This window comes from Mastigoproctus giganteus, chromosome 4, assembly GCF_048544385.1.
Source record: "Mastigoproctus giganteus isolate SK-2022 chromosome 4, ASM4854438v1, whole genome shotgun sequence".
In the NCBI taxonomy this organism is placed as follows: Eukaryota; Metazoa; Arthropoda; class Arachnida; order Uropygi; family Thelyphonidae; genus Mastigoproctus; species Mastigoproctus giganteus.
In genome coordinates, this window is record NC_143578.1 from 88019664 (window position 1) to 88046241 (window position 26578).

Consider the following 26578-nt stretch of genomic DNA (forward strand, 5'->3'; position numbering starts at 1 on the left):
TGGGTATATGGGATGTGTTAGGGTAACTAGGAATAGGAGTAGGAGCATGTATGCTTGCATGTATACCAATGCTAGAAGTATAGTAAATAAATTTGATGAATTTGAAGTGTTGGTCAAGACATCAAAGGTGGATATTGTTGGGATAGCAGAGACGTGGTGTCACACAGATATAAGGAATGCTGAACTGGAATTTGGGGAGTACAATGTGTACAGAAAGGACAGACAGGATAGAAAGGGAGGAGGTGTTATGCTGTGAATTAAGAAAAACATAAAATCAAAAGAAGTGCATCCAGTTGATATAGATGAACAGTGCACTGTTGAGTCAGTTTGGTGTGACATAAGCACTGCGAAAGCAAAAATAAGAGTAGGAGTGTGTTATAGGCCTAATGACTCGAATGAGTACAATGAACAATTGTACAGAGAAATAGAGTGGGCTAGTAAATTGGAATGTCTTATAATGGGGAATTTTAGCTTCCCAGATATTGACTGTAACTTGTGGGTAGGTCACTCACACACTAGTCGGACTTTTGTGGATTTATTGGATGATTGTTTTCTGCAGCAGCATGTTCGAGAGGCAACCAGAGAAAGTAATACTCTTGATCTGGTTATCAGCAGTGATCATTCGTGTATTAAGAATTTGCAGATAAAAGAACCACTAGGTGGCAGTGATCACAGTGTACTGATATGGGATTTACTTAAAGATTTAATTATAAATCAACAGGGATTACCTTTATTTTAGATATAGGAAGCTTCTCAACCTAAGCTTCCCAAGCTACCATGGGAGTGGCACAGCTTCGAGCAAAACAACACGAAGCTTCTGTGCGGGCTGGTCGTTGGTACATTTTGCTTGGGTTACATCTACCCATATGCAGTACTTTGCCTTTGTCAATGTTAAACTTCAGTTGCCACTTCTCAGCCCATCTGCCTAACTTTTCTAGATGCTGTTCCAGGTAGCATAGTGTCATTAACAACCCTACCAACCTTTGTATCATCTGCAAACTTGTACATTAAGCCTGATATACCTTCGTCGATATCATTGATAAATAAACCAAACAACAATGGGCGGGCCTAGCACCGAACCCTGGGAACTCCGCTAATAACATTAGTCCATGTAGAGCAGTGTCCATTTATTACCACTCTCTGCTGTCTCCCACTCAACCATCCCTTTATACATTGCAGTAACTTGCCCTTAATGCCATACTGCTCCAATTTGTAGAGCAGTCTTCCATCTGCAACAGTATGAAAGGCTTTACTGAAATCCAAGTATATGATATCAGAATTATTTTTTGCATCTAGTTCTTTTGTGACTACATCATAGTATCCAATCAAATTGGTCAGACAAGACTTTCCCTTAACAAACCCATGCTGTGTCTGAACTATTGTTGCTGCAGGGCAACTCCGTAGCTAGGTGGGCAGGAGGAGCACTGCGTAGCATGCACTTCTTGATTAGACCGGGGTTCGAGCCCATGACCACCAAATACGGAGGATGCAGAAAGGTCAGGGAATGACCACCGCATATCCCTGCAGCAATATGGCCTTAGTTGCTAATGCTCCTAAAAACCAAATAACAACAACAACTGCTGTCTTGTTAAATAGGTGATACAGGTGATCCTGTATCACCTATTTAACCAGTGACTCCGTTATTTTCTCATTAACAGAAGTTAAACTAACAGGTCTATAATTATTTGTGTCACCCTTTGAACCTCATTTGTGAATTGGGGATACATTTGCACATCTCCAGTCCATGGTGACCTCCTCTGACTCTAAGGATGCTCTCATAATTATGGCTAAGGGTTTGCTTACTTCCCTTGCTGCCTCCTTCATTATAACCATAGATTCCATCTGCCCCAGGTGCCTTTTTTATGTTTAACTTCAACAGTTTCCTCCTCCATTTTGCTCTGTTATCACAAAATCACTTAGCTCCCTGTTAGAGTTTGATAACCATCTGGCATTCCCCTCCTTGAAGAACTCCTCATGTGTGAATGTAGATACAAAATACTGATTCAGTTTATCAGCTACTTGTGCAGGATCATCAATAGTTGAACAATCTGTGTTCAGTGGACCAATCTGATTCATCCCTTTCCTTCTAGAATTTACATAAGTAAAGAAGTCTTTGCAGTTTTTCTTTGCATTCTTTGCCAAAGATTTCTTGTAATCTGCCTTCACCTGCCTAACCTCCTTTGTGTCTTGATTACAGACTAGCTTATATCTGTTGTAGGCTTCTCTGTCTCGTGATAATTTATATGCATCTCATGCATTTTTCTTCTCTGCCACGAGCCTCATTAATTCATCCGACATCCATTTAGACCTGAACCTTGAACAGTATTTCTTAGTTAGTATGAAAAGCCTAGTAGCCTCCAATATTAACTACTTAAAGGCTTCCCATTTAGAATTCACCATTGGTAACATCATCAGTTGATCCCACTCTATTGAATTTAAATACTGGCTGAGACCTCTGTAGTCACCTTTACTAAAACAAAAACCCTTCCCTTTACCCTTGATGGTAGTTACATCATTAAGTAAATCCTACATCAGTACACTGTGATCACTATCACTTGGTGGTTCCTTTATCTGCAAATTCTTAATGCATGAATAATCACTGCTGATAATCAGATTAATATATTACTCCCTCTGGTTGCCCCTTGAACATGTAGCTGTAGAAAACGATCCTCCAGTTAATCCACAAAAGTCTTTTTCTAGCATGCAAGTGACCAATCCACAAGTTTCAGTCAGTATATGGTAAGTTAAAATCCCCCATTAGAATACATTTTGATTTACTGGTCCATTTTATTTCTCTGCACAACTGTTCATTGTACTCATCAGCAACATTAGGCCTATAACATACTCCTACTCTTATTTTTCCTTTCCCACTGTTTATGTCATACCAAACAGACTCAACGTTGCACTGTCCACCCATGTCAACTGGATGCACTTCCTTAGATTTTGTGTTTCTTAACGAACAGCATAACCCCTCCTCCCTTCCTACTCTGTCTGTCTTTTCTGTACACATTGTACTCCCCAAATTCTAATTCTAATCCCACTGTTTATGTCATACCAAACAGACTCAACATTGCACTGTCCACCCATGTCAACTGGATGCACTTCCTTAGATTTTGTGTTTCTTAACGAACAGCATAACCCCTCCTCCCTTCCTACTGTCTGTCCTTTCTGTACACATTGTACTCCCCAAATTCTAATTCTGCATTGCTTATATCTGTGTAGGCGCCTCCGTAGCCAGGTGGGAAGGAGCAGCGGTGCGTTAGCACACGCTTCTTGATTAGACCGGGGTTCGAGCCCGTCACCACCAAATATGGAGGATGCGGAAAGGTCAGGGAATGACCACCGCATATCCCGGAGCAATATGGCCTTAGTTGCTAATGCTCCTAAAAACCAAATAACAAAATAACAGCTTATATCTGTGTGATGCCATGTCTCTGAAATCCCCTTTGATGTGTTGACTATCACTTCAAATTCATCAATTAAATTTACTATACTCTTACCATTGGTCTTCATGCAAGTATACATGCACTTGTTCTTACTCTTAGTTACCTTAACACAGCTCATGTATATACTTGTTTCACGATGACTCCCAGCAGTTCTTGAAATCCCAGCAACTTGCTCTCTAGGCTTCTGGTCATTACAATAGAAGCAGAATGCAAGAATCACTTCCACCTCTGCCTGCAGCTACTGTTAATTTATTAATCTGTGGATTCCCCTAAGCTAGCAGTTTTCCAACCCACTTAACATTGTCTCAGTAGCATCAGCAAATATTCTTGCACCCTTTCTATTTAAGTGTATGCCTTCCCTGCCCTGTAGAAGCAGTCTTTCCTGTAACAAGCACAGACCACGCTGAAAAAAATTCTACCCCGTGAACCTTGCACAATCTCTCCAGGGCCGAATTGATTGACAAGGCTCTCATGATATACTCCCTCCTGTTATGTCTGGGCAGAATTGCAGACACTTTCAAGTTTAACCCTAACTAACAACTTTTATTCAACATTTGCTTGACCTGTACCTGTTAAGTAAATCTGCAGATCTCCTACGCTGAATGCCATTAGTGCCAACATGTACAACAATATCACCTTTTGTGTCCTTAAAAGATGCTATTTGCTCTATCATCAGCTTTTGCCCCTGGCAGACTTACTCTGGTCCTATTTAACCTATCCTTTTTACACAATATATTTCCTGTTTCCCTGACAATTGAGTCACTGACTATAACAAGCTCCTGTGTGACCATCGTTTTCTGCCCTGAAGATTGCCGCTGTGTTGATTTGGGCAGCTGAGAGCTTAATGGGTCCCCATTTTAATTCCTTTGAGGACATATATCAGACTCTTCAAACTCTCATAGATGCCCATCAGAATGTTGAGTTGGTGCCTAATTGGCACTCTCTGCACTTAGCACACACACAAGCAGATCTTCCATGGCTAGATCATGTCCTGTTCCAGTAAGTCCACAAATATTTCACATTTTGCATAATTTTTTAGACTGTGACGCATTGGAGAATTGCCCCTTTAGTTCTCCCCTGAGCCACAGCACTCCTGCTACTTTGTGCATTTTGATTTGCTGCTCTAGTCTGGTGCATGATTTATGTTTAAATACAATTTAATTAACAATAAAAATTACTAAGATTTATAAATTTAATTGATTAATTTTATCAATTTTATTGATATATCAATATCAATATAATTGACAATACACTGCTAGGCTAAGAGATTCTTAATACAGTGGTACGTATTACACACTCTAGTTTTATGTTTTAGCTTATGCTATAAAGCTCGAGATATACATTATGTTATTCCGTATCAATCTAATATACTACAACAATGGCAGCAAGTTTCAAACAGTACAAGGTTCCACCGATACTAAGTAATAACCTAAAAATGTGCTAAGGCTGTTTTAGAAAAGAACATTGTGTATCAGGATTGGATGGCATCCAAATTTCCAGGTTCATTTTCTGCCTACACCAAAGCTCGTAACAGTTTTAAAGGAGTTATTAATCAGTCCAAACTAGATTTTGAACAGGCTAAGAGTAGAAAATTTGCTTCTTGTACAAATGGTAGTTGAGTATTTTGGTTTCCTGCCAAAGCTATTGGCTGCAACTTTTGCTCATCTCTATTCCCACCTCTTTCAAAACCAGAAAGCTCCATTGGAACCTCTACTAAAGATATAAAACTGACCTACTAGGACTACTTTTCTTCTAACTCATATATTGATGATCTTGGTAAAACAATTCCTGTTGTTTACAGGGCACACCATTCAATGCCTCTTGTAGCCTTCTGTCAAAAGGACATTAGAAAAATTTGAACAATCTTGATGTAGAAAGTGCCAGCTCCTTTGGCACTTTTTCACTTGTTCTCAAAATCTGTGCTCCTGAGCTTACTCTTGTCCTGTCCTGTTACACCTTTTTAAACTTTCTTATTCCACCAGTGTTTTCCCTTCTGCTTGGAAATTTGCTTGTATTCAGCTAGTTCCTATAAAAGATGACAAATTCCTCCCATCCAATTATCGTCCCATTGCACTTCTATTCTTTCTAAAGTAATGGAGAAATCCATTAAATGCAAATTCCTAACCTATCTAAAAATCCTATATAGAAACCTCTCAACTGATCAATGATCACCAGTTGGATTCTGTCAGTGTCGATCCACTGGTGATATATCATGTTACTCATCTAAGGAGGACAGATTCACTGGAAAAGTTTGGGGGAACTCAAGCAGTTGCTCATGACATTTTAAAGGCTTTTGATTGTGTTTGGCATAAAGGTGTTCTAACCTGTTTTTTTGTAATTGAGTATCCAGTTTTCTTCCAACTGCTTACTGCAAGTGATGGTCGATGGCTCTCTGTCTTTTAATTTCTCCACTAATGCTGGTGTTCCCAAGCTTCAATTCTTTCTCCACTCTTTCCCTCTTGTATATTAAAAAACCTTCCATTGACTGGAAATCCTATCCATAGTTTTGCTGGTGATAGCACATTGCATTTCACCTTGCAGTTTGAGAAACTTTGTTCTCCATAAACACATTTAACCTCTCGAATATCCGCTACCAATTGCTTAAATATTGATGTCCAGTTAATTCTCCAGGCGGGCAAAGATAGCTTAGTTGATTTCTAAAACTCAGTCTTATCCTATATCTAAAAAGGATTCTTCTGCTCCTGTGCTTATCTTTGATGACACTCAGATTTCTAGACAAGATCATCTTTATCAGGAATTCCCTTACTTTTAATCTCTCTTGGCATAAGCACAATGCCTCCCATTGTCTTTTGACAGAAAGATGTTGAAAAAAATTCTGAACGATGTAAAGAAAACTCTAGATCCTGATGGAATTTCCTCATTTGTTCTTGCAGCTTGGGGTCTTGAGCTTGTACCTGTTCTGTCACATTGTTATGCTTTGCTATTCCATCAGCTAGTTCCTGTGTGACAAATCCATCACTGCCAGTTATTGTCTCATTGTAATTACCCCTACTCTTGCCAGATTCATGTAGAAATTCTTCAACCACCACTCTTATTATCTTGGATAATTCCAGGTGATTCTCCATTCTTCTTAAATGCCAATTCCAGGTAATCATGAGATAAGACTGAGCTCCAATTCTACAGCTCAGTCTTATTTTATTTCTCTCCAGAAGAGTCTACTGGTCCTGTGCTCCTCTTTTGTGACACTCGGATTTCAGAAGAAGACTATATATTTCTATTAAGGATTACTCTGACTTCCAATCTCTCTTGACATAAGCACATCTCAGATACTGCATACTCTTCATCAAAAAAGTTTTTTTCCCTCTTTTTGCTCTCAGTGTTACTTTTCCTCTGAATAACCACTGACTGTACAAATCTCAAATATGGGCCCTACCATGGAATATATTTCCCACTTCTTTCTCAAACTTCTAGACTGTTCAAAAGAGGCCTGTCAAGTTAATCAGGGGCCCATCTCTTACAAACTTTCTCCACTCTGTGTTGCATAGTCATTCAGTTTCTGCTGCATGTCTTTTATATAGATATTTTCCATGGGCACTGCTGTTCTTGTGAATTGGTATCAAATTCCATGCTCTCTTCCAAACCAGGTGGAATAATACCACTAGTCAAAAGCCAACTGACCAACTCTAAAATCACAGAATCAACTTTTCCTGTTATTTATCCTTTCTGTTTCTGTTATATGGAAGAACTTTCCTTTGCACATATTTCTCGCAATTTTTTTTTTCCCTATAGAAACTCTATTCTGAGTTGTATAAGTATCTTCTGCCTTTTCAGCCTTAAGCCCATGCAGATTATTGAGCACTATAGACTACAAATTTTAATACCTTTCATGTTTGGAGATTTCATGTATATAACTAAAAATACTTGAAGTTGCTGGAGTGGCACATGGAAGTAGGAATGTATCTTGTGGATGAATGGTGCCATATCTCTGCAGAAAATTTCCACACTTTTGTGGATTCTGTGCCATGTCATATCAGTTCCATATTAGTTGCATGTGGTGGCTGAATATCATACCACCTGACTTTTGTTTCCATTATTGTGTCACCATACCTATCATAAAGTATGGAAGCAAGCAATTATGCTCAATATGTGCATAAGAAATGTATGCTTTGTCTTTTCCTTCAATACTAAATGGCTGGTATTATGCTTTGCTTAAATTATTACTTTGCTTAAAGTCACAGCACATACCACTGCTGTTCCTTCATAAGCAAGTTGGATGTGGAGAGTCTGTAGAAAGATATGATATCTGTAAGATTATTAAAGTATAAAGAAATAATTGACTTTGAAATTAAAAACTTAATATTTTGGTTATGCTGATTTTTTGTAATGCATACAGAAAATGGGTAGTGATAACAATTTTTAATTAATTCTCATTTGTTGTTGTTGTTGCAACTTTTAATCGTTGCATCTTAAACTAATAAAGTTCATGTATATCTGGTTATTGAAATTTTAATTATGCCATTTATTATACCCTGAAGTGATATTTCTCTTTAGCTCCCTTAATTATTTAAAATTTTCATATTTTGATATAAATAGGTACAAGATATAATGCTGGTATCAGTTAGAAGTGTTGTTCATTCTGCTTATCAGGTAAAATTTCTTTATAGCTTTTGCTTATAAGGCCTAATTAATATGCGTTTTTTGGTTGCTATCTTAAAATAGTGTGGAATTGTGTTATCATTACATGAATTTTTACTTTGTAGTCAACAAATTCTAATGAATATGTTTATTGACAGGCAGGTTTGCTGTTGTTATGAATGTTGCTTATTAACATTGCAGAATCCAAGCTTTTGTTTCATACAGTTGAATCCCATTACAGAGAATATCCTTCTAAAAAAATTTCACTAAGATAAAAATATTTTCAGGCTCAGCCAACACCTTTATTATTAATGCTTTGTAAGTCTCATTTGAATGAAATAGTTCTGACTAAAATTCGTACAATGAATTATTTTCCTAGTGCATGTATGCATAAAATGTACTGATTTTCATAGCAATAAAAAAAAGTGAAAACAATGAATGGTTAGTGCATAAATGAATAAACTATAGTTTGGTTTCATAAATCATGTCCAAAACTCATTATTTAGATCAGGGGTGGCCAACGAGTCGATTGCGATCTAACAGTCGATCGCGGCTTTAATTTTGGTCGATCACGACGAATTTTAAATATACAGTCATCCCTCGATTTGTGCGGTGAGGTGTACTGCCAAAATTTTATATTGCACAGAGGGTTTTGCTACCTGTGCGTTATTTTTTTAACGAAGCTTCAAAAATAGGAATGAAGAGCAGATTTTGAAAATTTATTTTTGTTTCTTTTTTTTTGCATGATTGAAGATTTAATTGAAAGAGAAACACATTTCACCATTATAACGTAAAATATGACAGAATTTCAGCTGTAGATATTATTGCAAATGCAATAAGATTGAGTTTACTACCTGTTTATAATTAGATTGCACTAATAGAAAAGTGCAAATTGTTTTTATTGTTTATGGTCATGACCTCCAGAAATAGCTTTAGAGAAATATCACAAACTCATTCAAAACTGATTCTTATAAGGATATAACCAAACAGAGCAATAAACGGTGGTGTGTTTCTTCGGTTATTTTGGAAACAACTTCCTCATTCGGGAATCCTTTTCATCAATTAACCGGCGCCTCTGTAGCCAGGTGGGAAGGAGCAGCAGTGCGTAGCACATGCTTCTTGATTAGACCGGGGTTCGAGCCCGTCACCACCAAATACGGAGGATGCGGAAAGGTCAGGGAATGACCACCGCATATCTCGGAGCAATATGGCCTTAGTTGCTAATGCTCCTAAAAAAAAAAAAAAAATTCAAATAACAAAATATGTTATTTGGATTTTTTTTCCAAATAACAAAATATGTTATTTGGAAACAGAGATGGTGTTATAGGGAAAGACCAGCTAACCTACGTTAGCTGGTCTTTCCCTATAACACCATCTCTGTTTCCTTGCCCACTGAATGCAGCAGTTACACAGCAGAATTATGGGCCATCAACCCTGCCTTAGAAAATATCCTCCATCTTTCCATCCAAAAAACTGTGATATATACAGACTCACAGAGCGCACTTATAGCCTTGCAAAATTCCTCCTCGCCAACACATCCTGTAATAGCAATAATAAAATCTCGGCTGATGCATATCCAAGAACACCAACAAGTAGTCATCTTTTGTTGGATCCCAGGCCACATGGGGATATCAGGGAATGAAAAAGCAGATTATGCAGCAAAACAATCATCCTACATAGCATCGACAGATTACTACGTTCCATATATTGAACTCTTTTCTCACTATCAAACACATTCTCATTGATTGTACACTATACACTGATGCCTGAAAAGCCTCATTCAGTATTCTACGAAATCTTCAAGAACCTTTAACACTTTTGTCATATTATACGCAATGATGCAAATCTTCAAGAATTTTTCTGCTTCCTCAAAGAGATACAGCTATATGATGGCATCTGATATGATTTCATAATCACAATGTCTGAACTCCATACCCTTGATAGGCGCAATATGGCCCTAGTAGTCTTTGCACCAGAAATACCAATATCAATACCAATACTCCTACGTTAGCTGTTCAGATAGAATATTTTTCCGGTTCGTGCAACTTAAAGTGTTTTAATCGGTAAGCATTGCTTTTGCTGATTTAATAACTGGACAGTACTTAATGTTAATTTAATACCTTTTGATTTAAAATGAATACTACGAAAAAGAGTAAAACGTATAATTTTCATCAAGAGTGGGAACTAGAATACTTTTTTTGTAATGGTGAAAGAAAAATGTTGCTTTTGATTTGCAATGCTTCCGACTATTTAAGCTCGTATCAGTAACAACAGATGGAGCTAAAGCAATGACGGGGCATCTTAACAGATTCATCGCATTGTGCCAAAAGGATGATGAATTCCCAGATTTTTTGAGTTAGCACTGTATCGTCCACCAACAAGTGTTAGCCAGCAAAAGATTAAATACTAAAAGTGTTATGGACATCGCTTTCGAAATCGTGAATTCCATCAGAGGAGAATCTCTTCAAAGGAGACTTTTCAAAATGCAACTCGATGAAAAAGAACCAGATCTGATATTACACACAGATGTGAGGTGGCTGAGTCGGAGTAAGTTTCTACAGAGATTTTGAAATTTGCTGAATGAAATTAAAAAATTTGTTGATCAAAGGGGAGATGATTATCAGCAGCTACAAGATACGGAGTGGTTGTGTGATCTGGCTTTTTTGGCAGATTTTACCAGTAAATTAAGTGATCTGAATTTGGAATTACAAGAAAAAAATAAAAATGTGGGTGACATGATTAGTAGTATTTCTGCATATAAATATCAATTTTTGGCAATGGCTAAGGATCTCAAAGAAAAAAATATCCTGTTTTTGAATTTAATAGTGAGAAATATGTTTCTGAAATTGAGAATGTTGTGGACGATTTTGAAACAAGAATCAGTGATTTTAAAACAATTGAAGACATTGTTCAATATAATTCTTATCCATTTAATGTCCACTTAGATACGAAGCAAATTGCAGAAAAAATCACTGTGATTTTTCACATGGAGAAAATATTACTTGAAAATGAAATTATTATATTGCGAAACGATATCTTACTAAAAGCCAGATCGTCAGAAGAAGACTTTTAGAAATATGTTTGCCGAGAAAAGTATCCAAATGTAAAAAAATGCAGTGAACTTTTAAATTCCTATTTTGTTTACACGTATCTGTGTGAATCAGCCTTTTTGTATTTGAAATAAACAAATATGAAGAATTGCTGTGCTTTCACGGACTTGCATACAGAAGATTCTTTATGGTCGGACTTATCACAGTATATCTCCGATTTCAAAAGCTTGGCAGATGACATGAAGACACAAACTTCGCATAAATTTAAATTTTAAATGTGTATGAATTTAAAATAAGAATTCTGAATTGTATTGAATTTTAAATATAAATATTTTAAATTTCAATATGTGTTGATTAACCTTTTTAACCTTGTGCAATGAAATTTTTGAGATGGTAGATCACGCATTTTGAAGGAAAAAAGTAGATCACATCACAAATTAAGTTGGCCACCCCTGATGTAGATTAAAAGGTTATCCATTTGAGTTATTTTTAATGTGAACATTATGGTTTCTGAAAACTGAGTACATCGAACATTGTGATTACAAGAACTTCCATTTTGAGTGTTGCAACTCGGAGGATGTGCAACAGCACAGAGTCAGTCAGCTGGTTTCTCATCTTGGATTTCACATGCTTCATGGCAGAATATGTAACCTCACAGATGTAGGTACTTCAAAAATAGAGCACAGTTTTGGGCGGCCCAGTTTCTCAATAGTGAGTAATGTTCTCGAGAAAACATTTTCAAGAATTCAAAGCCACTTCGTCTTGTTAGATTGTTGAGGGATGGGTTGCACTGGAGTTCACACAACTCTGATTGTAGTTCTGTCGGCTGACACTCCACTCTGCACTTCAAAGGTTGAAAAGTTCCATTTCTTGATGAAATTTCTTGATTTCAAAATTTTGAAATCAACGGTCAAATTCTGAAATGAGTTGCCCAGTATGTCTGTGTACTTCATACAGTAATGTCCTTTCCTCCAACTCAAATTTATATAGTGTGTTTTCTGTTGAAGCCATCAACAGAGGGCCACTTAAAAGCACGGGGATTGCGTGATCAACACGCAGGTGGCAAATACCGTAAAAATTGAAAAACAGCACTAACCTCTGTGAATACATTTTATATCAACAGGAACCATAACTACTTTGTTTTTCATGTTATGTATCATTGTGTCGATTGTTACATGTATACTTTGTACGCATTTAGTATTAAATGATTGTGGTGCCAAGTTGCAGACAATGTACTCGTGTGTTTGTGCAAGAGGAGGAGGATTCAATAGGGACTAAAGTAAGAGATGCATGTACACTTACTTTAGTCCCAATTGAACGAGAAGACAGAATATTATCATTTAGAAAAGTGTTTCTATTGTTAACCTTTTTATTAATTTAACAGTAGTAAAATTTTATGATTAGTGCAAATAATAAAAGTAAGTGTTTTTAACTCATTAAATAAAAGAATAAATTAAAATTACTCAAAATATCTTAGAGAAAAATACACTAAATATTAATTTTTAAAATAATTAAAAAATTATTGGATTAATTACCCAGGGAAGATGTTTCTGAGGAAAAAATTAAGTGGAGTAGAATATAAATAAAGAACAGAAAAACAAACCAAGAAGAAACAAAAAACAAGAAGGAAGTATGTTAAAGTATTGCAGAAGTACTACAACTATTGCACATGCAGAAAAAGGCGATGGATCAGAGCAAATATCTGATGATGGTAAAGTAATAGGACAACTTATAGTGGAGCAAGAAAATTATGCTTCTAGTGGAGGTCAAAAATCAGAAGCAGTAGATGAAAACATTCCCACAGAAGCCATCAAGGATCCTGATCGTTGGCCCAAAATTTTATCAAGAAAGTGGATAGACATGTTGGTGGAAATTGGACCTAAACAAGTGAATAATGTTGCATTTCCTTCAAATGAAAAAGGATGATTTTCACGTGTATATTATACACGGACATTAGCAAACAATGAAAAGGTAAATTGTGACTGGTTAATATTAGGAAAAATATATATCCACTTTCAACAAATAGTATATATTTGTGTTTGTTTTAAAATATTTGGAACTGCAAATATTCAGTTATGTTCAACTGGCTTTTTCAATTGGAAGCATACTAGTATTAATTTGGAATGACATGAAATATCTTCTACTCATATTTCTAATTACAATAAATACTTCACAATGAAGTCCATGTTAACAAAACAAACAACTATAGATAAAGAACAATGTCATTTGTGTGAACTAAAGAAAAATCAGACTGAAATTTTGAAATGAATTTTTGCTGTTTTTTAATATTCAGCTGGCCAGTCTCTTGCATTTTGCCATTCTTCAAGTGGATTGTACATTCCCAATAATGGTAATTTTTTTAAAAGCAATTGAAGTAAAAAGGTAAAGGTAATTGAAATGTTGGCTAAATTTGATAGGTACATAATGGATCACCTTTCCAATATTAAAAAAAATATATTAGCTGTATGCCACATTATCTAGGAAATTATTTCTTTAATTTCTGGCAAATTAAGGAAAGAAATATTAGGTTAAGTGGAAAATAGCAACTATTTCTCAATTATTCTAGATTGATTGCACCCCCCCTGACAGTAGTCATATTAAACAATTAACATTTATCATACATTTTGTTGTATATTCCAGCAATGACGTAGAAATAAGGGAACATATTTTGGGATTTCATCAGATTAATTATATAACAGATAAGGGGTTATGTACATTAGTATTAAATTATTTATTCCCAAAATATAACTTAAAACTAAATAACATGACGGAGTCAAGGTTATGAAAATGGTTCCAATATGAGTGGAAAATATATTGGCCTTCAAAACCTTATCAAAGATGCAAATAGTCTTCCTTCTCGTATAGATGGTAAAAATTAATGGAAAATATTCGAAAAGTCACATTAAAATCTGTGAAAGATACTTGTTTGGAAAGTAGAATAAAAGCAGTTATGCCATTAAGATTCTGAACTTGGTGAAATTTATGACACATTGTTACAATTAATACCTGACCAAAGTAGAGACATAAATACTAAAAATCTTGCTCAGACCCTTGCTACAAAGATTCGTTCCTTTAAATTTGTTTTATCGATTATCGTATGGTATGATATTCTAAATAAAGTCAATTGTTAGTAAGATATTGCAAAATCCTAAAATAAATATTGCGGAATATACAAAGCCTTCAATTTGATAAAATATTTTTAAACGAAAAGGTCTGAATATTTTGAAAAGTGTATTTCTGAGGCTTTCTCCAATGACTTGGATTTGGAAACCACATTTCCTGCAGCAGCAGCAGCTTTGAGAACAAGACACGCAAAAAATCAATTTGACTGTGAGTTGCCCGACCACCCAATCACAGACCAAAAATTAAAATATAAGGTGGATTTTTATTTTACACTTTTAGATACAGCAATAAATTCAGTATGAACGAGATTTGACAAGTTAGCAGATATAGCTGCATGTTTTAGCTTCTTACTAAATTTTTCTGATTTAAATGATGAACCTTAAAATGCATTACAGTAATTTACATATAAAATTTACAGATCCTTCTGCATGTGAAAGTGATATAAGAACAAAGAACTTTTTGAAGAGCTGAAATTATTACAAGCATTAAATATTAGTAGTGATGATCCAAAAGAGTTTCTTAAAATGATATGTAACAATAATATAATAAATGCAATTCCAAATGTTGCGATTTCACTGAGAATTTTTTTTTTTTTCTTTTTTTACTCTTCCAGTTTCTGTTTCAACTAGTGAAAGATCTTTTCTAAATTAAAGATCATTAAAAATTATTTAAGATCTACAATGCTTTAACTGAGTGACCTTGCAATAATTGCTGTAGAAAATTATATTTCATAGAGCATTAGCATTATTAGTGATATATGATGCAAGAAAGCAAGCTTGCAGCATCAGCCAAAAAAAAAAAAAATCCCAATTTCACCCATCCATCTGCCCCAAAAATTTGTCCAGTTCTTCCTTGAATTCATTTAAGCTATCAATTTCCACAACAGATGGGAGTTTGTTCCAGTAATCAACTACCCGCTGGCTAAAGGCAAATTTCTGTACATCTATTTTACAACTGTCTTTTCTCAATTTAAGTTTATGTCCCTTCAGATTCATAATTCGTAATTTTGTAATTCAGCATTGATATGGACGATTTAATCAAAGTATTTGCTACAATTAAAGCAAGAAAATTTATGTAAAATTTAAAGTTGTGAGCTGAATGCATAAGTGTTTTTTAATGTTGTTTTATTATTTTTTTGTAGTTTAGTGTCTTTTAGTTTTATATTTAAATTATTAATAATATTGAAATTGAAATAAAAAAAATTATAAGCTAGAATTGTTTATTGTTTCCCCACTTTAAAAGGTGTTAATTTTAATTAAAATTCAGGCACACATACCCGTAGGAATCACAAATAGTGAACTATATTTATTATATGAATTTTTATTCTCTGAGAGTTATATTATGCCTTACTATTAGAAAATTTGTTATAATAAAACATAATTAGTAGAAAAATGTATTGAACTCTTATTATTGTATCAAAGAATATGGAACGAGAATAGAACCCCGGAGCTCCATAATCGTTTATTGGCATTTAATTCCATAAATTTACCTGTTAAATAAAGGCTAGAAAATCAAGAGCATATACGAAGTTCATCTCTTGGAAATTATTAAAATTTTGTCAAATAGCGTTTTAATCAAAATTAATTTTCAGAGGAATTACAAAATACCCATTAAGCAACACGAAAATGTATGTATACCTTCATCTGATGATTTCTTAATATGGTATCTTATGATACTCATTCATAAATATGGAATGAAATCTGTAAAAATTACAACTGGATATCCAAAATGAACGAAAATATTTCCTTAAGTTCCTGATTATAACTGCATTTTTTGTAAGAGAGCCAATACGAATGGCATTGCTTAAAGATATTATTAAATAGGTTTATAACTATAAAAGTTGTTCTAATCTGAAAAAACATCTCAAAATTCCAAAAAATATATTATATTATTAATCTTCAAGCCAATTTTTACAGCCGTTTTCATAGGCAATACATTTTCATACAAAGATTTCAAGCACACTTCAATATAGCATTGAAGTGTGCTCGACAAGGCAATGCTAACCCAAAATTTTATTTTTTCAACTAACTTTCAACTTCTTTTGCATAAGAAGGAATTGGAGCTGAAACTAAAAATTTGACAACAAAAATAGAAATACAGGCAACCCCAGTATAACATGGTTTCGCTCTAACATGGTTAGAGAATTTCGGTAAACCTCGCATAACAGTATTTTTGAGCTTTTGTACCGGGGGGAACCCTGCTATTATTATTTTGGATGTAATTTTTCAACATTTCCACTCTTTTTGAATCCCCGATGTTGACTCGCTAGTCAAAAAAAATTATTGAGAAATCCCTGTATTTTATTTTGTTGGGAAATTCCTGTGTTACATTTTGTGCTATTGAACTTGTGGAAAAATTTAGATTTCAAAATTTTATTATTATTGGATAGCACACCAGGCCATCCAAAAGATTTAAGTCATCCAAATGTTGAAGTTATGTTCCTGCCACCACAGTTAATACAACTTCTTTCATTCAGCCATTAGATCAAGGCATTATATCCACCTTTAAAACTCATTACATGAGAAAATCATTACAATGGATTTTGAAAAAAATTGATTCCAGATCTATGAAGTAATGGAGGCATGGAAACATTTCTCAATTGTGTAATGTATCAGAATCATAACTTTATCACTGAAAGAAGTAAAACCGTCAACATTAAATGCGTGTTGGAAAAATGTATGGTCAGAGTCAGTTCAGTCAGGAAATATGGTTGAACCGGCAGAAAACGGAATCGGTACGATAGTAGAACTTTCTACATTGGTAGGAAGGGAAGGTTTTGATGATATGACTACTGAAGTCCTCGTGGGTAGCATAGTTGATAGAATCTCCCTCCTCCCCACACTGAGTAGAAAAGACTTGAGTTCAAATCCCGTCAATCACGGGAGAAATTTTTATGGGTCTTTTTCACAACGTGGCTGAGTTAGTTGGGTTCAGGCAAGGGTAACATGTTATTTTTCTCATGGAATCTCAGGTTTCTCATCCAGCAAAACAGAAAATCGACCTCAGGATTTTGATTTTTTTTTTGTTTTTTTTTTGATTTGGTAGTTGTTGGCGCATCGGCTTCTGTGGCCATATTGCACCTCCCAAGGTTTTTGCAGTACTTTGATCCAAGCCCGAGGCGGGAATCGAACCCACGACCTTTGGGTTGCCAGGCAGGTACTTTACCCACTCGGCTAGCCCGGTCGGCATCGACCTCAGGACACATGCAATTTATAGACAATATACACAGAGTAACATGGCCTTAGTTGCCTAAAAAAATTTAAAAAAAGATATGATTACTGAAGACGTTCAAGAATTACTGGTAGAAAAAGAGGCTGGCAAAGCGGATTTGGTGGAAATGGTATTGGAGGTAAAACCAAATCAATGCAGAGGATGATAGTGCAGATGAAAATTCTAAACTTCCAAATTTTACACTAAAAAGCATACAGGAAGGCATAAAGTTAGTCAAGCAATTAGAATCTTCTTTCTTGAATAAAAGGAGCCCAAGCTTAAAAAATGCTTAGTTCCGTATGATAAAATTAACAAATAAATTCAAGCAAAAGCAAACAAACCCAGATTACTGATTTTTTAAAGAGAGAGAGAGAGAGAGAGAGTAGAAGATACACGAAATCTAGAATGCTGTATTTTTGTTAGCTTTTCAAATGTAACCTCCCTTTTTTGTACTTTTTCTTAGTCCTATATAACATGGTTTCGCACAACACGACATTTTATAGGAACCTAACTACCATTTTATACAAGGGTTACCTGTATTTATGTAATTTTCTTTTAAATTATGCATATCCCATTATAGTTAGTTAATAAACTGTAATTTAATTCTGCAAAAGAAAACGATGCTGCAAGTTGAAAAATTGAATTTTACATTTATTATTTTGGGAAACAATTTTCTTCTGGAGTTGAAAATGAGAATAGTTTTCTTGGGACCTCCGAGCGAGAGGAAACAAAGTTTACTGTATTTCTCTAAGTCAAACGATTTTTTAAATGGAACGTGGGACAGAAGGACACATCAAGAATTATGTATAGGATAGGATTATTATGCAGTTTTGTATATCAGTTTCAGTAAAAAATAATTGAAATTTGAAATTTAAATGCATTAATTTAAATTTGCATCATTGGTAGAATGGTAAAATATTACTACAAAAAACTAAAAGTTTTTCGGAAAATTTTTTTCCTTTTAAAAATATGATGTAAAGGGGCACCAAATACCTGCTGCACGCAGGCAACCAAGGAGCCAGGAACAGCCCTGCATCAATATAACCCATCATTTGAAAAATTTTCTGCTTTTTCCCCTGAAGTTGTAAATTTATGACGTTTAAATGTTGTGTAATATCTATGAGAAATGCTAAGTCTTGTAGGAAGTCAGCATTTTGGAGCTTATGTTGGAGATCAAATGAGCATGGAATGCAATCACATAGGAAGGCAGTTATTTCATGTCTAAGTTTGTAAAATCTCACTAAATATTTTCCCCAACTAAGCCACCTAACTTCTGCAATGCAACAGCGGATCACCGTAAGAGATCCAATTTCCCGTAAGAGAGAGATCCATAATGCAGTTCTTCAAAATAAGTAACGAACTTTCAGTGAGTAAGGGGGGGCTGTTCCCTTTTCTAATGAAATTTGTGATTTTTGTCACATTAACAATAGCGTCACATAGTTTGATAGATTTTGTGCACAGAGCCTCTTGATGAATGATGCAATGTAAGGCAGGAACATTAACTTTGTTTTGCCTTAAAAATCCAATAAAACCAGCACCAGTCCCAACCATGGCCATAGCAACATTAGTAACTACAGCAGTCAACTTTATAAACCCAACATACTCCTCCACTGCTCTCTCTGAACTGCAAAAATATGCCCTCCCCTTTAGTTGAGCCATGCAAAGAACAAACTTAATAATTATTCAAAAACAGTAAAGTCTTCACAAATTTTTTTGATAAAAACTAACAGCTGACTAACTGTTATGTTGTTGTTGGAGTGGGATTTATTTGTGCAAGGGCTGCTATAGCCAAATTGCACCGGTGTCTGTTATGTCTGTACTTTCATCAGTAGCTATTGAAAGATAGGGACAGTTTCCAATAACAGCTTTCAAGTTGTTAGACAAATGTTTACTGATATCTTCAGTTCTTTTAGTAACAGTTTTTTCAAAAGAGGTATGGACTGAAATTCTCTGGCCACCTTTTCTTCACTGAATGACTTTGCCATTTGAACAGCACACTGCTTGAAAAATTCACCATCCATGAACAGTTTTTTTTTAGGCTTTAGCAAGCTCATAACTAATGATGTAAGAAGCCATAACTGATGATTCTTGTATTTTTGTTACTTTTTGTTGCTTTTTGTAATTTTGTATTTATGTACTTTTTTTTGTTATATAAGCTTTTTTCAGCTGTTCAACCATGTGACTCAGAAAACAATTTAATTTTCCAGGAATGATTTTCGTAGTTTTGGCAGTGATTTGTCATGTAATGCCTTTTGAGGTTATATTCTTTAAAAATGGCTAACATTGAAGCAAACTAAGTGTTGACATTTTGTTGTCCTTAGTAAAGATAAACAAATACAGTGAAACTTTCCTTTAATGGACAGCCATGGGGAACGAAAATGTGTCCGTTACAGAGAAGTGTCCACTAACAAGAAGTCTGAGGGAGAAAAAGAAAAAGAAAGAAAGAAAAATCGTTAAACGTTTAATGTAAAATTAAATTAAAATATATACAGATTTTGAACAATATTTTTGTAAATAATATACAATTACATACACAAGAGATAAAGAAAAATTGTTAAACGTTTAATGTAAAATTAAATTAAATTATATACAGATTTTGCACAATATTTTTGTAAATAATATACATACAATTGTGCTATGCATATTATGACTTTATCTTCTGCACCTTCTTCCGGCTAGGCGCCTCCGTAGCCAGGTGGGAAGGAGCAGCAGTGCATAGCACACGCTTCTTGATTAGACCGGGGTTCGAGCCCGTCGCCACCAAATATGGAGGATGCGGAAAGGTCAGGGAATGACCACTGCATATCCCGGAGCAATATGGCCTTAGCTGCTAATGCTCCTAAAAACCAAACAACAAACAACATTCTTCCGGCTGATAATTTTGTTTTCAACATTTGTTTGGAGTGAAGAAACCATCGAAAGTCCTTCAGTATCTTCTTCAGCGGCGAAAAACATTTTTAAACGATTGATTTGTATGAGCGCTTCTTCTATTTTCATCGGTGGTTCGTCATTAATATGTTCTTCGACAGAATGACCTCCGTCCATTTCTTCATCCTCATGAGGAACTTCTTGAAAAATATCGATGATAATGTCGTTGATATCTAGAGCACCATCTTCTGTAGTGAGGTTGGAGTCTATATCTTTGTAGCCAGGGTCACTTGTAGCGGAAGTATCGTACATTATCAATAGATGATGAAGTTCTTGTTCTTCTTGGTGCTCCACATTGCTGTTCACAACTTCAATTTTTGCGTTTGAGAAACCAGACTTTACAAAACAGTTCACGACAGTTTGTTTTCTAATTGCGTTTACTGAAGAGGAAATCCATTGAATCGCATCTAGGATGCTGATTTTCTTTGCAAGGTCACTCGCACATGTTACATCGTTCATGTTTGCAATGAGATGTCTTAAAACACGTTTTCTGTAGTGAAGTTTAAAATTTTTTATTATCCCTTGATCCAAGGGCTGACACTCTGCAGATGTGTTTGGTGGCAGAAAAATGATTTGAATGTTGGACAATTCAATGTGCGGGTGAGATGCAGCATTATCCATGAAAAGAATAATTTTTCTGTTTTGACGAATCATGTTTTGGTTAAAGTGACTTATCCATTCGCTCATGATATCTCGTGTCATCCACGCTTTTTTATTAGACTTCCAGTCAACATCCAAAAGATTCAACTTTATGCCCTTGAAACAATGAGGATTTTGTGGGTTTCCTATAACAAGAGGTTCTTCAAAGTCTCCCAGCATATTTGTACACAATAGTACAGTCAAGCGTTCCTTAGAAATTTTTCCGCCCTGGCACTTTTCGTTTTTTAGACTCATTGTGTTTACAGGAAGAGCTTTAAAAAAACAACCCTGTTTCGTCACAGTTGTAAATATCCTTAGCTTCAAAATTACGACATAAATCTTCCAATTTGACGGTCCACTCTGTTACAACCCCAGTATCAACAGATCCACCTTCACCACTTATGGTTTTCCAAGAAATTTTATGCCGAGTTTTGAACTTGTCTAGCCATCCCACAGAAGCTTTGAACTCATTTACTCCCATAGATTTCGCAACCTCCAAAGCCTTTTCCCTAATAATAGGCCCATTAATGGGAATTTTTTTAGCACGTGCATGACAAATTTGAAGTCCAACAGTTTTCGGGAATGATTTTTGAACCTGATCATTTACATGTTGCCATAATTGTTTGAGCAGTTCATTTTTTTTCTTTAGGATGTCGCTTACCTGCGTCTTCCCAATTTTGAATTTTACAGCGAGATTGCGAACACTATTTTTTTGCCGATCATACGCATTAATGAGTTCGACTATCTTTTAAAGTTAAATGTTTACGAGAAGACATTGTGCACTTCACACGACACTGAACAAAACTGAAAACTGAAACTGAAAAGACGAAAGGCCGACCATATTCCCCCCCTCCCTGCACACACCGAATTCATCAGAAGTTTTACATGTGCCTTAAAATTCTTGAAAAAGGGTTTATAACCGCGACATAAACCTTGATAAAATTCAGAGAATCGGAAATAGAAAATAAACACACGATTGAGGCAATACATGGAAGAAACGTTCCTAGAAAAAGGCCGTGAGCTCGCCCGCTGTCCGTTATGGGGAGATCAAATTAAGTGCTAATCTAAACGAAACAGTGCAGATTGCCTGTCCGCGTCCGTTACAGAGAATGCCCGCTAGACAGAAGCTGCACACACGTTAAAACCAATGCAGGTGAGTTGGGGAATTTGAAAATATCCATTGTAGAGAGATGTCCATTAACGAGAGGTGTCCGTTAGGAGAAGTTTCACTGTAGTCAAACTCCCATGCTGGTTTGAATGTGGTTTTTCACACAAGTGAAATTGACCAATTCAAGAGAAATCAAATTTTGAGATTTAATTAATTATATATAAAGAAATTATAAAATAAATTTGAGTTTTTCATCATACAAAAAATAGGCTTCAAGGATCCAATGAGACAAGAAGAATAAGAACAACAAAATAAAAGGCAATCCAAAAAATGGAAATAAAATAAATCGTTGATAAAATTTATTAAACATATTATTAAACTTATTATTAAATATAAGATACATATTATTAAACTTAATTGGCAGGAGCTTGTAAATTATGTTCTTTGTGTAAGTTTATACAAAGATATGTACAAATTTTATCAATGATTTATTTTATTTCCATTTTTTTGGATTGCCTTTTATTTTGTTGTTCTTATTCTTCTTGTCTCATTGGATCCTTGAAGCCTATTTTTTGTATGATGAAAAACTCAAATTTATTTTATAATTTCTTTATATATAATTAATTAAATCTCAAAATTTGATTTCTCTTGAATTGGTCAATTTCACTTGTGTGATAAGCTTGAAATATTCCTTTTGTATACTAGAAACCACTTTTATGATTAGTCAAAAAATGATATTGCATCAAAAACAGGAATAGAAAAATCATAATTTTTCATGTAAAATGTTTACATTTTGTGTGCAAAATGTTGGAAATATTGCATGTAATATTGTGGAAATTAGGTGGAAATATTGCACGTAAAATGTTTACATTTTACGTGCAATATTTCCATTCCATATTTTGTACATGCAAAATTTATTTCCAATTCCCATATTTCTGTGGTAACTGCCATCGAAATATGGGAATAATTACACTCTTCCTTAAGATTCTCTTTACAAAAAAATGCAGTCACAAAGGAAGCCCTGAGGAGAGGTTCTCACCAGAGAACAGTAGCCTTCAATAAAACTACCACTAGGTTAGGAGAAAAATCCCCTCTTCCCCTCCCTGAACTTCAACTATATCCTGAAAAAGGCCTCTGAGGTTGGGAAAATTCATATTGTAGCATTAAATCAGCTCACATTTTTATCACAGTTTTAATGTTTTTACATGTATATAATTTAATTTAATATAATAGCAGTTTTTGTAAATATTTATTTTATTTTGATATGTAAATATTTTAGTTACAGTAAATACTTATTCTTATGGTTGGTGTGTGAGCTGATTTAATGCTAAAATATGAACTTCAACTATCCAAACTCTGTGAACCAGACCACAGATGTCAACTTTTCAGGTTTTTTTAGAAAGTTTATTTTTGAAAGAAAACACTTTGCTGTGTGACAGATTTAAATTAGTATATTGGTTAGCCAGAATTAAACTTTTTGCTCCTAATGGTTCTAACTAAATTAAATGATATTTCTGAAAATTTTCATATGAATTTTTTTGCTGAGGGATGGGATGCACATGAATATCACAGTGCAAAGAAATACACTAAGTGATCACTAAATTATTGATGAAGGCTTATCAGGCTTAATGTCATTAGAGATGATACAAAGGTTGGCAGGGTTTTTAATGATAGGAATGACAGTATGCTACTGCAACAGCATTCAGAAAAGTTAGACAGATGTGCTGAGAAATGGAGTTTCAAGAATCAGCTTTTGTTGGCACATGGGCATCAAGTGGACAAGTGAGTTTAAATTTTGCAAACCACTGAAAAATCTTTGAATTACACATATCACCTTCACTGAAAGCTGTTTTTAATGTTTTGAGGGTTTCTGTTTCATTTTTCCAGAGTTTGAAACAAACTTTTATGATGCAAATTTCTGCTCAAAAAATGGGAAGATTTCATCAAATTAGAGGTGAACATTGGCTGTAGTACAAATATTTTATTTTATTTATTTTTTTTTTAAGAAAACCCCAAACACAAGAGGTATTAAAACCTATAGTACTTAGTACCATGCATGGGTTGGAGGGTGAGAAGATGAAAGAAGATACTTGTTGACATTAGACTTGAACTTCTGTAAATTGTAATTTTAAGGAAATACGTATGAAGAAAGGCTGTTCCAGAAAATGGAAGTTGAAGGAATAAACGAAGAAGAAGAAAGGTTGGTTCTGTGAGTTTCAAGTTGGACAGTAAAAGGCACAAATAATGTATAAATAATGGATACAGTAATGGAACAAATGTAAGTAATGGAACAAATAATGGATTATATGGTGGAATTGGGTTCCTATAATGGAACAAATAATGGATTATGTGGTGGAATTGGGTTCCTGATTAACAAAAGACCAACAGATTCATCCATAAAAGTAGAAAGTATTACTGAATAAAAAGAAAAGAAAAAAAATGAGTACTGTATTCTCTATGTCAGTAAAATCATTCATTTTAAAATGTGACAAAACACATAAAACATCTATTCAATGTGCCCAAATTCAGACTGGCTGCAGATAAATTGGGATTTGTGCATTACTACATCAGGATGAGTTACTAAGCATGTGCAGTAAGTTGTTACTTGCCATGATGCTGTAATTTCAGGATACAAAATAGGCACTGAGTTTTCTGATCACACCTCAAATTTTCTCAGAAATTTCATCACCTAATTTTGTAACTGGAACTTTTTTTTGCACAAGAATTTAATATTTTTTATCTTGACTGATCAATAAAATAATATAATTTTACCTTGTGGAAAAGTGTTTTGTTGCTATTTATTGTTCCTTCTTTACTTGATTAAGTTTTTCCTCCCTTTAGAATATGAGTTAAGTTGGTTTCTAAAATAACAATATGTGTTGTTAAAAAGTTCTGATAATTTCTGCTAAATTGATATTGATGTAGGCTCTGAGCCATGATTAGGTGACCATAGTGCTTCTCATATGTAGTGTAGAGAAAATGTATTACATCAGGTGTATGGTACATGCAATGATTTTGTTTTGTTAGAGTAGTGGGAACTACCCACAAGGGCACGTTTGCCCTTGTGGGTAGCACAGTTGGTATAATCACTATCCTCCTCACACTAGACAGAAAAGACGTGAATTTGAATCCCATTAATGATGCAAGAAATTTTTATTGATCTTTTTCACAACATGGCTGTGTTATTCACACTCAGGTGAGGGTAGTATGGGGTTTTTTCCCCTTCCCGGGAACTCAGGTTTTTATAAGTCCATTAGCAACTTGCACCATATGGTGTAAGTTGCTAATGCACGTAAAATTCTACACCACCATATTTTCTGTAATAAAATAATAAGTATTTGTGTTTAATATAAAAGATTATAAAGCAACTCAATGAAAATTTTTGCATCTTATATATTTTAACTTTTACAAACTTTTTAGCAATGTCATTAAAAATTTAATAATTTTGTGTAATCATTTGCAATAGCAATTGGCCATTTTTTATTTTTGTTTTACCAGTTTTCTATATTCGTTAATCTTGTAATATTGTGAAAAAAATGTTTTTTTTTTGTTTTTTTTTTTTACAATATTAAAAATAATAAAAAATATTGTAAAAAAAGGTAAAAATATTATTCATGTTATTGTAAAATGTACAATTAATAAAAAGAAAAACAAATTTTACTAAATAACTTGAGATTGCACAAGTCTTGTGCAATCTCTCCAGGGCCGAATTAGTTGACAAGGCTCTCATCATATACTCCTTCCTATCATATTTAGGCAGAATTTCAGACAATTTCAATTTTATCCTTAACTTGCCACCTTTATTTCAACAATGACCTGTACTTGTTAAATCAATCCGCAGATCTCCTACACTTAATGTCATTAGTGGCAACATGTACAACAATATCACCTTTTGTGCCCTTAAAAGACGATATCTGCTCCATAGCGTCTTCAACTTTTGCCTCTGGCAGACACACCCTGGTCCTGTTCCACCTAATCTTTTTGCATATATCACCCGAAACTTACTCAGCATTGCACTGATCATTCATGTTCACTGGATGCAGTATCTTAGATTTTATTATGTGTCTTAACTAATAGCATAGTCACCCTACTGTCCTCTGTCCCTTCTGTACATTGTACTCCTGTATTCAAATTCTGAAACCTTATATCTGAGTGACATCATTATTCTGGTAAAGTAAAAAAGGCCTACGTGCTCTGGATTCATTATGAAAATTTTAATTTTGTTTCTCAGAGCAAACTAAACTAGAATTACAATTAATAAGCTTTTGGCTGGGAGGCAGCCTTCTTCAGATTGAATACATGAATGGCAGTTAGAATAGAGATGTGCACTGCCATCTCTATTCCACGCGCCTTAACCTTCTCTTATGGAATAAGAGATTAACCATCTCTTATTCCATCTCTTAACCACGTGCCTCATGCACCATCCTGGCAGTGCACATCTCTATTCCAACTGCCATTCACGTATTCAATCTGAAGAA

General features: G+C 34.6%; 1 protein-coding gene across 1 annotated transcript in view; it reads left to right on the forward strand.

Moving 5' to 3' along the window:
* Positions 1-26578, forward strand: part of LOC150086891 (dynein axonemal heavy chain 7-like) — a 1233418-nt gene that overhangs the window by 171317 nt on the left and 1035523 nt on the right. Inside the window, exons 10-11 of the mRNA XM_090372313.1 lie at positions 8001-8036; positions 11654-11671. Coding sequence (XP_090228439.1) covers positions 8001-8036; positions 11654-11671 — 54 coding nt within the window. The remainder of the gene's footprint in view (positions 1-8000; positions 8037-11653; positions 11672-26578) is intronic.